This window comes from Coturnix japonica, chromosome 1, assembly GCF_054131305.1.
Source record: "Coturnix japonica strain WE chromosome 1, WE-NBRP24, whole genome shotgun sequence".
NCBI classification, from domain to species: domain Eukaryota; kingdom Metazoa; phylum Chordata; class Aves; order Galliformes; family Phasianidae; genus Coturnix; species Coturnix japonica.
In genome coordinates this window covers 103,462,702-103,476,068 of record NC_140663.1, presented here as the reverse complement: position 1 = coordinate 103,476,068, position 13,367 = coordinate 103,462,702, and the positions used below count along the sequence as shown (strand labels likewise).

At 37.4% G+C, this 13,367-nt stretch overlaps 1 protein-coding gene across 3 annotated transcripts in view; it reads right to left on the bottom strand.

The window, feature by feature from the left end:
* Positions 1 to 646: 646 nt before the first annotated feature.
* RPGR (retinitis pigmentosa GTPase regulator) overlaps positions 647 to 13,367 on the bottom strand; it is a 51,317-nt gene continuing 38,596 nt past the window's right edge. For all 3 annotated transcript variants that reach the window (XM_015884557.3, XM_032449319.2, XM_015884564.3), the window contains 4 exons: positions 5,718 to 6,062; positions 5,461 to 5,500; positions 4,288 to 4,376; positions 647 to 2,662 (listed from right to left, as the gene is read on the bottom strand). In XM_015884557.3, the coding sequence (XP_015740043.2) occupies positions 2,438 to 2,662; positions 4,288 to 4,376; positions 5,461 to 5,500; positions 5,718 to 6,062 (699 nt within the window). In that variant the 3' untranslated portion in view covers positions 647 to 2,437. The remainder of the gene's footprint in view (positions 2,663 to 4,287; positions 4,377 to 5,460; positions 5,501 to 5,717; positions 6,063 to 13,367) is intronic.

The window sequence follows — 13,367 nt, the reverse complement described above, 5'->3', positions numbered from 1 at the left end:
CATGCTGGCTGTGCCTGAGCCCCTGGTCCTGCACTTGTCACACAGTCACTGAAAAAGATGTACTCATTATCCTCCCTGATACTGAGGAAAGGCTGTCAGGCCTGTAGATCCCTGCATCCTCCTTCTGAGCCTTCTTAGATGGGTGTTACATGTGTAAGTCTCTGGCTGTCTGGGACCTGTCTAGTTGACCAGTACTACCACCGTATGCAACTGTTAAGGCACCAGAGAACCTCAGAATCTAGAAGAGGTAGAGCTTTCAGAGAATTCTGAATCAGAAAAAATGATAGAATGAGTGTATTTAACTGCTTTTTCGGGGCCAGCATAAGGAAAACCGCTGGCTTCAGACCAAGATGATGCAGCTGTCCCTTCGAAGAACACAAACTCCACCTAGTGGTAGCTTTGCTTTGCTGATGAAGTTTGGGAGAACCAGGAATTCCGAAGCACAATCTCAGTTGTACGATAGGGCTGTGAAATTAAGGAATAAGTATTTAAATTCTCACTGGGAAAGTAACACAGATTATGTGAACCAGAAGCATTTCGACAACGTTTTCACTATTGTTCAGTCAACAAATGCCTGTTAATAATAAAAATGTTTTTATCGTATGAGCTTGTTGAAGATTCAAATTAACACACATGTATACGTAACTGGTTTTATTTGTTTAACCTTTTTTATTACCAAGGAAGAAACGTTAAAAAAAGGTATCTGAATAGATTAATCTGCTCCTGCTTTTTCCTAAGCAAACTGTATCATCTGGTATGGACCAGGTAAATGTGAGAGTCCCTTAAACTAGCTTTGATGTGCATCAGTTTAGATTCCATTATGTAAACCTTGGTAGCATCAGATGTAACAAACAGTACTTACCACTCTCAAGTTACATTTTCCACTGAAATAGTTCACATTTAAAAGAAGAAACTGTCCTTATGGTAATAACTTGTGATTGAATTTCTCCCCCTAAAAAATAACTAAAGCTCATTTAAATTTATGAAGATACCGTTTGGTCTCCCTCTCCTTTTCTACTTCTTTAACATTCGCAACAGTCTCCAAGCAGAACAGACACAAAATGTGCATTCAAGAAACTGAGAAAAATATGTAAATACAGTGAATGCTGGGAAAAGGCTCAAGTAAGGTTCACTGCAGAACTTAAGAGGAAAATAACAGATCAAAATAAAAGGATCATAAGTAAACTCTGGCAAAGATGACCAAATCATCCAGGTTCTTAGTGCTTTGCTTTGTGTAGCATAAAGGAGACCCCATGAGTGCACCTGGGCATCTGGAGTACTTACAGGAACTAAACATTCAGCTGCATCAACTTTCCAGCTAAACCTAACTCCAGACACTTATGATTCTGTTGTATGCAGCTTAAGCAACTTTGGAACTAGAAAAAACTAATTATCCAAAAGCAAACATGGCCAAAGGCATAACATATTTGTATGCCACTGAAATGAAAAAAGGATGCCTAGGTTTTCTATAATGACCATCTGTCCCTTGCAAAGTGTTCTGACTAGTACTCAGTTTAACATTAATTCTTTATACGTATTTTTTTCCTAGAGTTTGTGCTTATTCATAAAACCTATGCATGTTCGAGTAAGGGGCGAGCAGATACTGGATCAGATTCATCACAGGGAGTTTGCATTTGACTAATTAAAAGAAATCATTCTGTTCATCCACGTCATACCATGGATGTTTGAAGACTATACAACTGGAATCCAATTAAAATTACAACACTGACACCCACTTCTTACCTTGCCTGAATGTGAGGAGAGAGTCCGTCACCTTATGTTGATTTCAGCAAGAGTGAAGGCATTTAGCAGCTCCCAAATTAGGGAGGTTTCTGCAGTTTCAGGTTTGGCAGGATACTGACTCACATGCTTGCGTCACTATTAAAGGTATAGCTTCCAACTACTGCCATGTTGGAAATCAGGCATGTACTAAGTAATTTCCTCCATGAGGGCCTCAGTGTTGAATACTTGAGGCATTTATTGCTATTTTTCTAAGTGAAAACAGAAAGAGGCATACATATTTCTAATTGAGCATCCTCTTTAAAATGTGAACTTCAATGATCTCACTCAGTTTGGCAATCCTACATCAAATATTTAGAGTTTTGCAAGAGCATCAAACTGCTTAGACTGAAACAGAATAAAGACACCGAGTAAAAAAAAAATGACGTGTCTGTATCCAACTTCACATACAAAAATATATCCTGTTTTACAACACTAACAGTTAAGGCCACAGAACTCCAGCAAGATTCTGATAAGCATCAACCGCAACTGTTAAAATTAACAATAAATACAAAGAGAATGGTTTGCATGTCTAAAATCATAACAATCAAAAGAATAGAATCAAACCGTCAACAGTTCCAGTAACTCGTAACTGTTTTCAAGTATAAACTGCACTGTGTGCTTTAAGACCGTCACATTCTTACATATTATCACAGTGTTACAGTAATACACAAGTAGAAGATTTTATCCTTCCATCCTGGTCAGTCACAGTTTCCCTGGGATTCTCCACTGTATGATCCTGGTTTTCATCTTTGCTGTCTCCACCAGCTAAATCTTCCCTTTCTTTTTCTTGTTCACTTTGGAGTGGCTTTTCAGATACATCTTCCTTTCTGTTACATACATTCTTCTGGCCTGTCAGTGGTTTTCGTTTAAACAGGGAAAACTGGAGTAAAAACAAACAAACCAACCATGTAAATAACAGGCCCTAGAAAAAAACATGCTCCAACTTTTACCAACACGTACTAGCCATTCACTGTTCAGAAGTACTGACTAGGCTCATGAAAGCAGTGTGTGAGAATCTGCAGACTGGATTATACACTTGCCTTTAGAAGAAACCAAACTACCCTAAGCATCAGTTGCATACACAAAACAATAATTTCTGATATATAAATATATAAATAACTGACACTCATTAAATAGAATAGTCCTTTTTAAACTGAGGATTACTGATACAAGAAGGTCAAGCATCACACAGTTATTCTTTAAGAGCAAGAGAAACAACTGCTGATAAGAAAAAATCTTTTTGAAACACCAGCTACTTTCTAGCTAATTATAAGAATCTTATTTTTATTCACTTGCTATTTCTTTCAGCACAAAGTTTACCACTGAATATGTCTTAGATGACTCTCATTACCCGCTCCGTCAGAGCACAATGTATGAACGGAAGAAATATTTCAAGTCAAAGACATACACCGCACTTTGTTAGTATATATAACAAGAGTTAGTCACAAAACTGCCTCTTAACTTTTTACAGTTCAACAAGAACAGTTTTTACTGCAATTACATAATACCTAAAACAGTTACTCACATTCTGTGTTTTTCACAAAGTACATACTAGCTTAATGACTTCCATTTACATGCCCTATTATGAAATGTAGCCTATTTTCAGCCTAATATTATTTTCCCATCAGATAAGCTGGTGTAAAACCAGAAGATATCACAAATATATAGATGACAAGTAAGAGTGCTCAAGATTTCGGTGATTACTTTTAATAGTCTTGTTACCTTCAATCCATAACTGCAACATCACTTCACAGGTATAATGATAGCAGTCATTTTATCTCTTTACTTAAATCTATGTATTACCTGCCTTATATAGAGGTTATTAGACCCTCTATAACTTTAAAGGCAAGGAGAAGAACTGTAAAAAAATACATCAACATGCATACCTGACAGCCTCTATCAGAAACTGCTTGTAAACGCATTTAATATATGTAAGGATAGACAACAGCATTTAGAGCTGCTTTAAACCAGTTTTGGATAACTCCAGAAGACTAGAGGTCACAATCCAGTAATAAAGAACTGCTCACACCTTTCCAAAGATCAGAGCCCACCAAACACTCCAAAGGAGGCAATCTCTAAGCAGAGATGCTTCCCTTGCAGCTGCCAGCCCTTAAATGAAGTTAGAGAGGGGTAAAGGTAGGGTCCACCCCTTCTTGTCACACAGGTGAATTGAGGTGAATTGCTTCCACCAGTGCTCCAAGGGCTGACTATGCTCCTTTAGCATGCGCTCAATCACTGTCTCAGGCTGTGACCTATCGGTTACAAGCTTCTAAATTCTCTCATTTTGATCCATGGACAGTGCATAATAACCAGCTCTTCCACAATAAGCAACACATACAGGGATATCACAAAATGAAATCAAATTTTAATCAGAAATAACAGGTTGCTCAGCAGCTTAACTGTTTATTGCAGTTCGGATAAACTAGGTTGTTTGCTTCAGCTCAGTAATTGCCCAGCACCTTCCTGTTCACTGCTGAAATTAAAAGGAAAAATCAGACTACCTACCTTTTTTCTCCTAGATATCCCTTCAACTACTTGGTCCTCAGTGTTCTCTGAAGAATCATCCACAGTGTGATTGTCAGTACTTTCTTTCTCTACAATAACATAAACCTTTATATTAACTTCCTTATGATTCTCAGAAATTAAGAGCAGAAAAAAAGCGTCATTCAAATGATTTTTGAATGTCACTAAATACAATGTAGATCTTAGGCAATCAGAATCTTCAGTTCAACATGATGCCCAGCTTCTCAACACTTCTCTGCACAGTAGCTTTGTACAGTACAGGAGTATTATTTTCCAAATGCTTGATTTTCAGGAAATGAACACACATGGCAGTAACATGATGTAAAATGTTTTGACTCAGACACTCATAGTTTCCTCTCATGGACAGGAGACAATGTCTTGTAAACAAATTTTTAAGTATAATCTAATATGGAAATGCTGACTTTAAGAGCAAGTAACTGTTCAGCATTAATCTTTATTCCATAGAATTCCCTACTAAAAGGAAAGCTTTCCATCTGAGTCAACGTTCCTGTGTTTATATTTTCCTATACTGCCTGCATGAATGATACAAAACAACTTCGTATCAAAACCTCCACATCACTGGATGATGGAAAGATGTTTAAGCATCCATTCCACATATAGACTATTCTACAATTTCTGTCATCAATATACTCAAACGGTCTCCAAGACTGCAAGCAACATCTAGACTCACATCTTCAGCATCTTTGAACAGCACTGAGTAATTACTGCATTGCATGGAAAACAGTCTGTTGTGAACATCCGCGACAGGGAAAAAAACAATTGACAAGCTTCTCTGCTGAAGAAACACGGCTCCTAACGAAGTTGCTTGAGAAATAATCCAATTGCTATCACTTTGTCACCTTCAAACTAGAAACACTCATTTTAAGGAAGATAATCCTGCCAAGAGAAAGTCTATTTTTCTGGGCATCCTCCAGAACATAACTGGAAAAAGTGTTTTTTAGTTCCAACACATTAACAATTAGTAATAATTTCTCCCTCTCAAATTTCATTCTCTTCATAACTGCTTTACCAATCACTGATGGAAACTATATTGTTCAGTATTTTCATAGTAGAGATTGTTTAGAAATCTTTTGAAATGTTTCAGTCATTTTAGAATGCATGCAATGGTTCAACTCTCAGGAATTGTATTCTTACCCTGCTGAATGATGGTCTCTGTCTGAGTAGTCTCTTCTGTCTATAGAGACAAAACAATGAAATTTCTACTTTCAAACTTGCTAAAAAAATAAATCATTTAAACACCTACATATGTATTTTTCCCCACTATCAAAACCACCCGAAAAAAAAAAAAAAACAACTTTTCCAAGACAGCTACACATATATTGAAATTAATGCAAGTTACAGAACACCAAACTGTACCACAGAAAATAACTTAAAAGGAGCAAAGCTTTTACCTCTACAGTTTCCACTGTGCTATTATCATTTCTCTCTCCCTCAGGTGTTTTACTGTGGTGTTTCTCATATTTTTCCTCCATTTCCTCTTTGACTGTTTCTTCTGCTTCTGTTTCTCCATCTTCTCCCTCTTCTTTTTCCTCTTCCTCTTTGACTGCTTCCTCTTCCACATCTTCTACTGCTGCTGCTTCTTCATCTTCCTCTTTGACTGCTTCCTCTTCCACATCTTCTACTGCTGCTGCTTCTTCATCTTCCTCTTTGACTGCTTTCTCTTCCACATCTTCTTCTACAGCTGCTGCTTCTTCATCTTCATCATCTGTTTCTTCATCTCCAAACAAGTTTTGTTCCTTTGACAAGATGGCCAGAAAGTCATTTTGAAATGCATGCTACACAGTACAGTCCTCAACCTAAACCAATTCATCATACATTATAATTGGACAAAACCAAGAAAATTCAAATGAAAATGTTTCAAGGTAGATAAAACAAGTGTAAAGGTAGGTGTCCTCATTTGGGGTTTGCTCTCAAATAAGGACTCTCAAAGATCTGACTGTGAGTTAGCTCATGTTAACACTACTGAAGTCTTACATTTTGATATACTAAGTTTAAAGGCTTTGTCACTGTGTGATCACTGCAGAATGTTGTCTGCTGGGGTTTGGAACAAGGATGAGGAAAATGACAGCAGGTTTCTGGAAGGGTGTGAATGTTTCTTTTGTTTTATTTTTCTCTTTTCTGAGAAAATAATGAAGCTAAATGTGCCAAACTCTTAATGCACCCAATTCTTCAGTAATATTCCCATGAAGAAAAGCAAAGGTTTCCATGATGGAAAGCAAAAGCAAATACAGCCTCTCTAGGAGCTGAAAAAGGCTGTTTCTTACATTTTGCTGTATCTGAGAAACAATGAATGATAAAAAACTGAAAATGTTTTCACCTAAACTTCCCTGGAAGGGGTATTATTTATCATTAATATACTTTATCTGTAGATTTCAGTGGTATCACTATAGCTGTTATTAAATGCAATATAAATGCAGACATGTTTAGAGACAACTCACGCACTGGATTTTGTCTTTGCAAAAAAAAAAAAAAAAAAAAAAAAAAAGTGAAAATAACCCCACTGGATAAAATACTCCAAAAAAAAGAGCAACAGATTGACATGGAAGTACTTAGAAGGTACATGAGACTAGTATCATTGTAGATTCCAATTCACATCCATATAACACCTGACGTGACACTGATTGTGTTTGGGTAACTAAGTACATGTCCCTAGAGAAAGCACTACCAGTGGAGCTAAAAGAAGGTTCCTACTGTTGTTAAATTGGACGGTTTTCCTGACTGACCAGATTTCCACTGACTACACCTTCAGCTTGGCAGAGGTATCTCTGGATAACACCTTATCTCTTCAACTTCTAGCATAAGCCATTTTGAATGGCAACTCTGACAGCACACTTTATTACTGTCACTTTCAAATGCCCACTTACAGTCATGTTTTTGAGAGTTTACCAGTGGTGGTGAACAAGAGATGAGAATCCCATACTACAGATATTGTTTTTATGTTAATGGATTAATCATCAGTTTATTAAAAATCATCTCTGAATAATGTGATGTTACTAATTAAAGGAGGTGTTTGACTCAGTTTAAGCTCTGCATTACTCTCCATCATCATGCGCTAAGGTTTATTTTTTTATTCCACTTTATATTCCCTACTCATAGACAGATAATGTTGCCAGAATAACTTCAATAGTTTTACTTCTAAAGTTGATACGCAGAAAACGTGACTTGGTCAATGACACATTAAGTAAGTCAACAGTAGCAAAGAACATAAAAGAAAAGACTTGAAATGGTTTTCATTTAAGCCCGAGATCCCAGTTCTGCAGGGAACCATGTTTCTCTATGTGGCCTTAACTGTTTCATTATCAATCCATCCTGCATAACTTATGGAAACTCTGGAAGCCTGGCTGTCCACAATTTGCATTTCAGTAGGGAAAGCTTATGGATTCTCTCCCAGCCTCTCTCCAAGAAGTCAAAATATTTTTTGTTTGCCACCACCAATTTATGTTGCTAGGGAAGAAAATAGCAAAACCACTGACAATTTATGTCTTCTCAGATCTTCTAAAATCTTGTGAAAACTCAGTGATGAAGAGAAATCTGTAATTTCTATGTGTACCACTTTGAAACAGAGAGTTCTGGGAAGTTCAGGTTTACAGAAAATATACTTATGTTTCTGTTTGCCCTGGAAACTGTTAATAATCCATAGAGATTATTAAAGACAGCTGAAAATAAGAGAGTTATCTACATGGTTATTCCTTGGCTACCTTCTCCCAAGCAGCCACAAATTAGCAATTGCTTAGCAGAGCTTTTAATCACATAAAGAACAGATTATTCCCATTACTGGTCCAGCCTGTTACCTTTAGATACCCAAAACCTCTCCTACATACATATGGCTACTTACATGCCTATACAATAACTGAACTGAATACACACAGCTGATGCTTCACTATGAAGTATAAGACATGCAGTTGATCGGTCATCTCTACTGAGGTTGACCTATGGGCCACAGTACGTAATGCTGTCAGATGGAAGTGAATAATGCTCCTTTGTAGAACACTGGTAGAAACAACCGCAAAATGCATCTCTACAGACCACAGTACTAGGCAGTTGTTTGTTGCTGGCATTATCTTATAGATTTATTTCAGCTGCTTGTCATGTAATTGTTCTACGGCTTGCTTGTTTGTTACTGCATGTATAACTGGAAAAGATCTATCTCTGAATTCTTGTTTGAGTATAGGTGACCACTTAATGTAAGAAACTAGTGTAAAACTACTTACTTTAAAAAGCAGCATTTCTACTTTTAAGTTTATTTTAGTTATCCAAAATAATCTATTCGCTACAAAAATAACGCAAATGGATTTACCTAAAGGATACTCACTCCATCAAGTCAGAACAAATTTGTTTCCCAAGATTAGTCAGCATCTGAAATAGCTCAGATAGCTTTCATGCACAAAACTGTGCCTTCTTCCAAAAGTCTGCTTTATTTCGAAAATAAATAGTATAAATTTCCAAGGTGAAAAGGAAAAAAACAACACTAAAAAACCCCCACCTTTACAGACATAGAATGATTCCTTAAGCTGTTCACAAAGAATCGCAAAACAAATAGGAAACTATTTACATCAAATATAAACTTTTATAAGCTATTATACAAAAAAAACCTTTAATCTTTAATCACTTAGAAAAGACATACCATAATAAATCCCAGACACTTAAGCAAAACAGAGGAAATACGATGAGCAATTTCAAAACAGAATGTATTGCTATGATTTTAAAACCTTGTGTGTTTGGAAGGCAATGTGCTACATAAAAAAACTGAATTCTTAATGTTAAAAGACTTAAGGGGAAAACGAACTTGGGAATGCTGACCCACATGTGGATGAAGTTTTGGCATATTTTCCACATTCTTACAGAAAAAGGTTGTAGTACCTGGAGTTGGTCACAGAACTCCCACTTACTTGCAAGTGAATTTGGACAGTCATTGATTTCCACTTTTATTGTGTCACACAGCTTAGAGTACTTTATACGTCTCCAAAATATTCTGCTTTTTGTTGGAATCCTGCCTTAATCCTGCTGATTATTATTCAGCACTTTTGTAAAAACATGTGCAAAGACAAATTTCCATGCGTAATACAACTGCCTGCAGAAAGGTTTTATAAGTTTCTGTTCTCCATACATTCCTGAAGAGGATGCCACATGAGTCACTATTAAAGTTTCTGCAGTCTGCAAGACTGAGTCCCTCCAGGGAGATCCACCATTTCAAAATACTCTGATATAAAACCAATTTCTGCACAAGCATCAGCAGTCTTACAGCCCATTCTCATCTTTCAGCTTTTCCCGTATGGGTAGATTTAAGGCACACCAAACATTGTAACAGAAGTCCCACTGATTTCCACATACACTTTATGTCCTACTGGTATTTTTGAAAGCTATTGGAAGGTCTGCTCTAAAACAGAGCTTAACTTCTTTCTGTACATTTCATAGAGGACACATTCAAATTTGTCTTTTTTTCCCCCCTGAGAAATGACAACGAAGCATCCAATAAAACACATTAAATTTTGCAGCATTACTGCTGCTGTGTTTCTAATTTTAAGGGGCATTTTGTGCCTTCTAATTGTAAGAGGCATTCTGTGCCCTGGCTAGACACTGGATAAAATGAAAGTATTCTATATTCCCTTTTAAGAAATCCAATTTCTCCTACGGTGGCTTACAATCCCAAATTCATATTAGATTGATGACTCTTGCTGAGTTTCCAGTTGAACAGAACATCATCGATACAAAGTAGGAAATACTACCCTTCAGCACTATAATGATCTATATCCTCTCAGGTATAGAAGCAGATAAAAGCTTCATTTAATATAAAATTCTACTTACAGCTACCTTGTTTATTCCTCTCTCACACTATCAATATGCAACCACAAATACTTTACATTTCGCACAAACCACAAATGCAATTCTGTGTGAAAGGAGGGGTACTTTACAAGTTATAAAGATCTGAACCCAGACATTAAATTCAGGACATTCCACCAGACTGCCCTGCAACTGACCCACCATACAGAGACAGAAAAAGCAGTCTATGTCTGATGTTTCAGTGTTGAGAAACTTATGAAAGCCTGAATGATACAGTCTACTTGACAACTCAAGACCTTGATTATTAACTGCCATAACTTAGTACGAGTTTTTGAGATAATTATATTAATAGATATTTAAATTATCCCATCAGGATGTTGCCAAGGAAAGACACATTAGAAATAGCTATAAATCCTTACAAAATATAGTCCTTAAGTCACAGAATCATAGAATCACAGAATCAAAAGGCTGGAAAGGTCCTACCATGTAGATCATGTAGTCCAACCATCCTCCCATTTCATTTGCTACCACAAGCCACTAAACCATCTCTCATAGCTCCACATCCAGACGCCTCTTGAACAGAGCCAGGGACGGTGACTCTACCACCTCCCTGGGCAGCCATTCTAGTGCCTGACCACTCTCTGAGAGAAATATAGCACTGCATGGGGTTACTGTGGCCAAAGTGCAGGACTCGGCACATGGTCTTGGTGAAACTCATCCCATTCACCTCAGCCCAGTGACACAGCCTATCCAGATCCATCTGAAGGGCCTCTCTACCCTCAGGCAGATCAACACCACCTCCCAACTTGGTGTCATTTGCAAACTTGTGTACTTGCTTTGTTGTGGTTGTTTCTTTGTTTTGTTTTGGGTTTTTTTTGCAATAGAAAAAGTAGTGCAATTTTTTGAAGTCAAAGATATCTCATCAAAATGTTTTCACAATGCAAAAGCAAACTTTTCTGCATAAAACACGTACAAGTGTTATTAAAACACCGTAACTCAATGAGTGCCTTCAGATTAAGAACACAAGCAGACATTAACAGGTGACAGAAGTACAGGACTGCCAATTGTGCAAGCAAAATACTGATTCAGAAATGAGCTGAGAATTTGCCCTCATGTCAGCTACCAAAAAGGGTATTACAGTCTACAGATCTGACAACATTCTTTTGTCTGAAGATCCTATTATTTTTGAACTTGACTTGCCTTCCCATAACACTCATTTTAAAATTAAAGACATACACAGAAAGTCATGTGAGTTCATAGTCAGACTGTGTTAAACAAAATGCTTTGCCTTAATCTTTGCTTTTTCTTCTTCTTTTTTTTTTTTTTCTTTTTTTTTTTTTCCCTTATTACTAGAAAGAGCATCTTAACCATGCTTCTGTCAAATGACTAGGTCTGCCCGCACTGCAAATTGAATTCGCTACTCTGAGAAGACCAACAGCATAGCCCTTTATGGAGAAAGTAAGCTAACTGTTATCTTGGCTTGATGTTCTTCTGGGTAATAAAGACAGTAGCTGATGGGTTACAGAGGGGAGTTCATGACATTAAGTAGCTGAGTGACAAAATTTAGTGTTGATAAATGCAAAAATCTGCACAACGTTACTTCATATACACAATGGCAGACCTTGTAAAACAACACCATAATGTTACAACTCAGAGCTCTAAGAAACACCGTTAGAATGCTCTGCAGTGGTCAAGTTCAAGAGAACAGAAAAACAGGGAATAAGAAATGAGGTCACTATGCTGCTGCATAAGTCCACGTTGAACTCGCCTTTGGATTACTAACCAACTTGTGGTCTGCCCATCTAAAACAGCAGTGAGACGGGTCTCAAGGATTAAAGAAAAACTTTGTGTGATAAATCTTCATTTACAATCTTCAGCTACAACAGTGATGATTAAGGGAAACAAGCCTACAAAATCTCTATGGGGGAATCTACATGGCATCTTTTCCGCTTGGTAATGTGACCTGGATAACATGAGCTTCTAAAACAGGATCATGCCTGTACAGACACTGTGCAAATTGCATACTGAAATACATGAGAAGTCATTTGGCCCCAGATCAAGAAAGACAAAGAAGAAATTAACAATGTTAAAATATTCCTAAAAGAAGCACTGGGAGGATTAAATGGTAACAAGAGACTCTTGAAAATCCAAAGAAAATCTAAGTCAGCTTGATAATAAGTATAAAGGCATGAATGTCAACCAGAGTTTGACACTGCCACCAGCTCCCCCCTAGCACCAGGACTGAGAGAACAGCACAATCGGACCAACAATATGGGCTGCAACAAGAAAGGAGACCCACACCTTGTAAGTGTAAATGGTGCATTCTCCAGGTACAAAACTAGTGCCTGCTGTTAGAAGTTGTATGTGCAAATGTAATCTTGTGAACATGCTTGGGACTGTGGGGGAAAATTAAAATTCCTGAGATTTCTTCAGAAGGGTGCTCAGAAATGTAAAGGTGCTTATTAACATTTTATGAATGTCAGTACTGTTGTTACCTGCTGTATTACTGCTATTGATCTTTGATCATCAATGTGGAATTCAATGGTTGCTGGTTAACAGTTATTAATAAGTTAGTAAACAACTTTGATTCTGACTTGATTTAAATCACAGAGTTGAAGAGCTTTTCCCTGTGGCTACCAAGAGGGAATAAATCATGAAGGGGCAATAAACACTCTTCTTTAATAAAGAGAATACAGCAACAAAAAATGAAAGTACTAAGACAGATTTAAGACAAAAGGAGGAGTTACTTCTTCACACATTTAAGGTAATCTAATTGCTTCCCCAATCCCCTCCTACCAAACCAAACATTTGAGGGCTGTGTGACAGGCAGTTATCAGAGAAGATCTAGGCAAAAAGAATTTATCCTCAGTCATTACAGGATCCTCTTGGATTGTCTACAGTTTGCCATGCTATTTTTCCGGCAGCTGTCTGGGTGATTGAAGTTCCCCAGCAGGATGAGTGCTTGCAATCGCAGTGCCCCCTGCAGCTGGAGGTAGAAGGCCTCTACTTGATCAAGAAGCCTGTAGTACACAGCGAACACAAGGCTCCCTTTTTGCTGCCTGTCTCTGTTACTCATAGGCTTTCAACTTGTTCAAAACTATTCTTAGGTACAGCTCTTCAGATTCTATTCCTTTTCCTCTCCCCCACCCCTTCTTCTTGTCTGTCCCTTCTGAACAGCTTGCAGTCACTGACAGCTACACTTTCATTGTGAGAATCATTCCACCAGGTTTTGGTGACAGCAACTGTATCACAATTTTCTA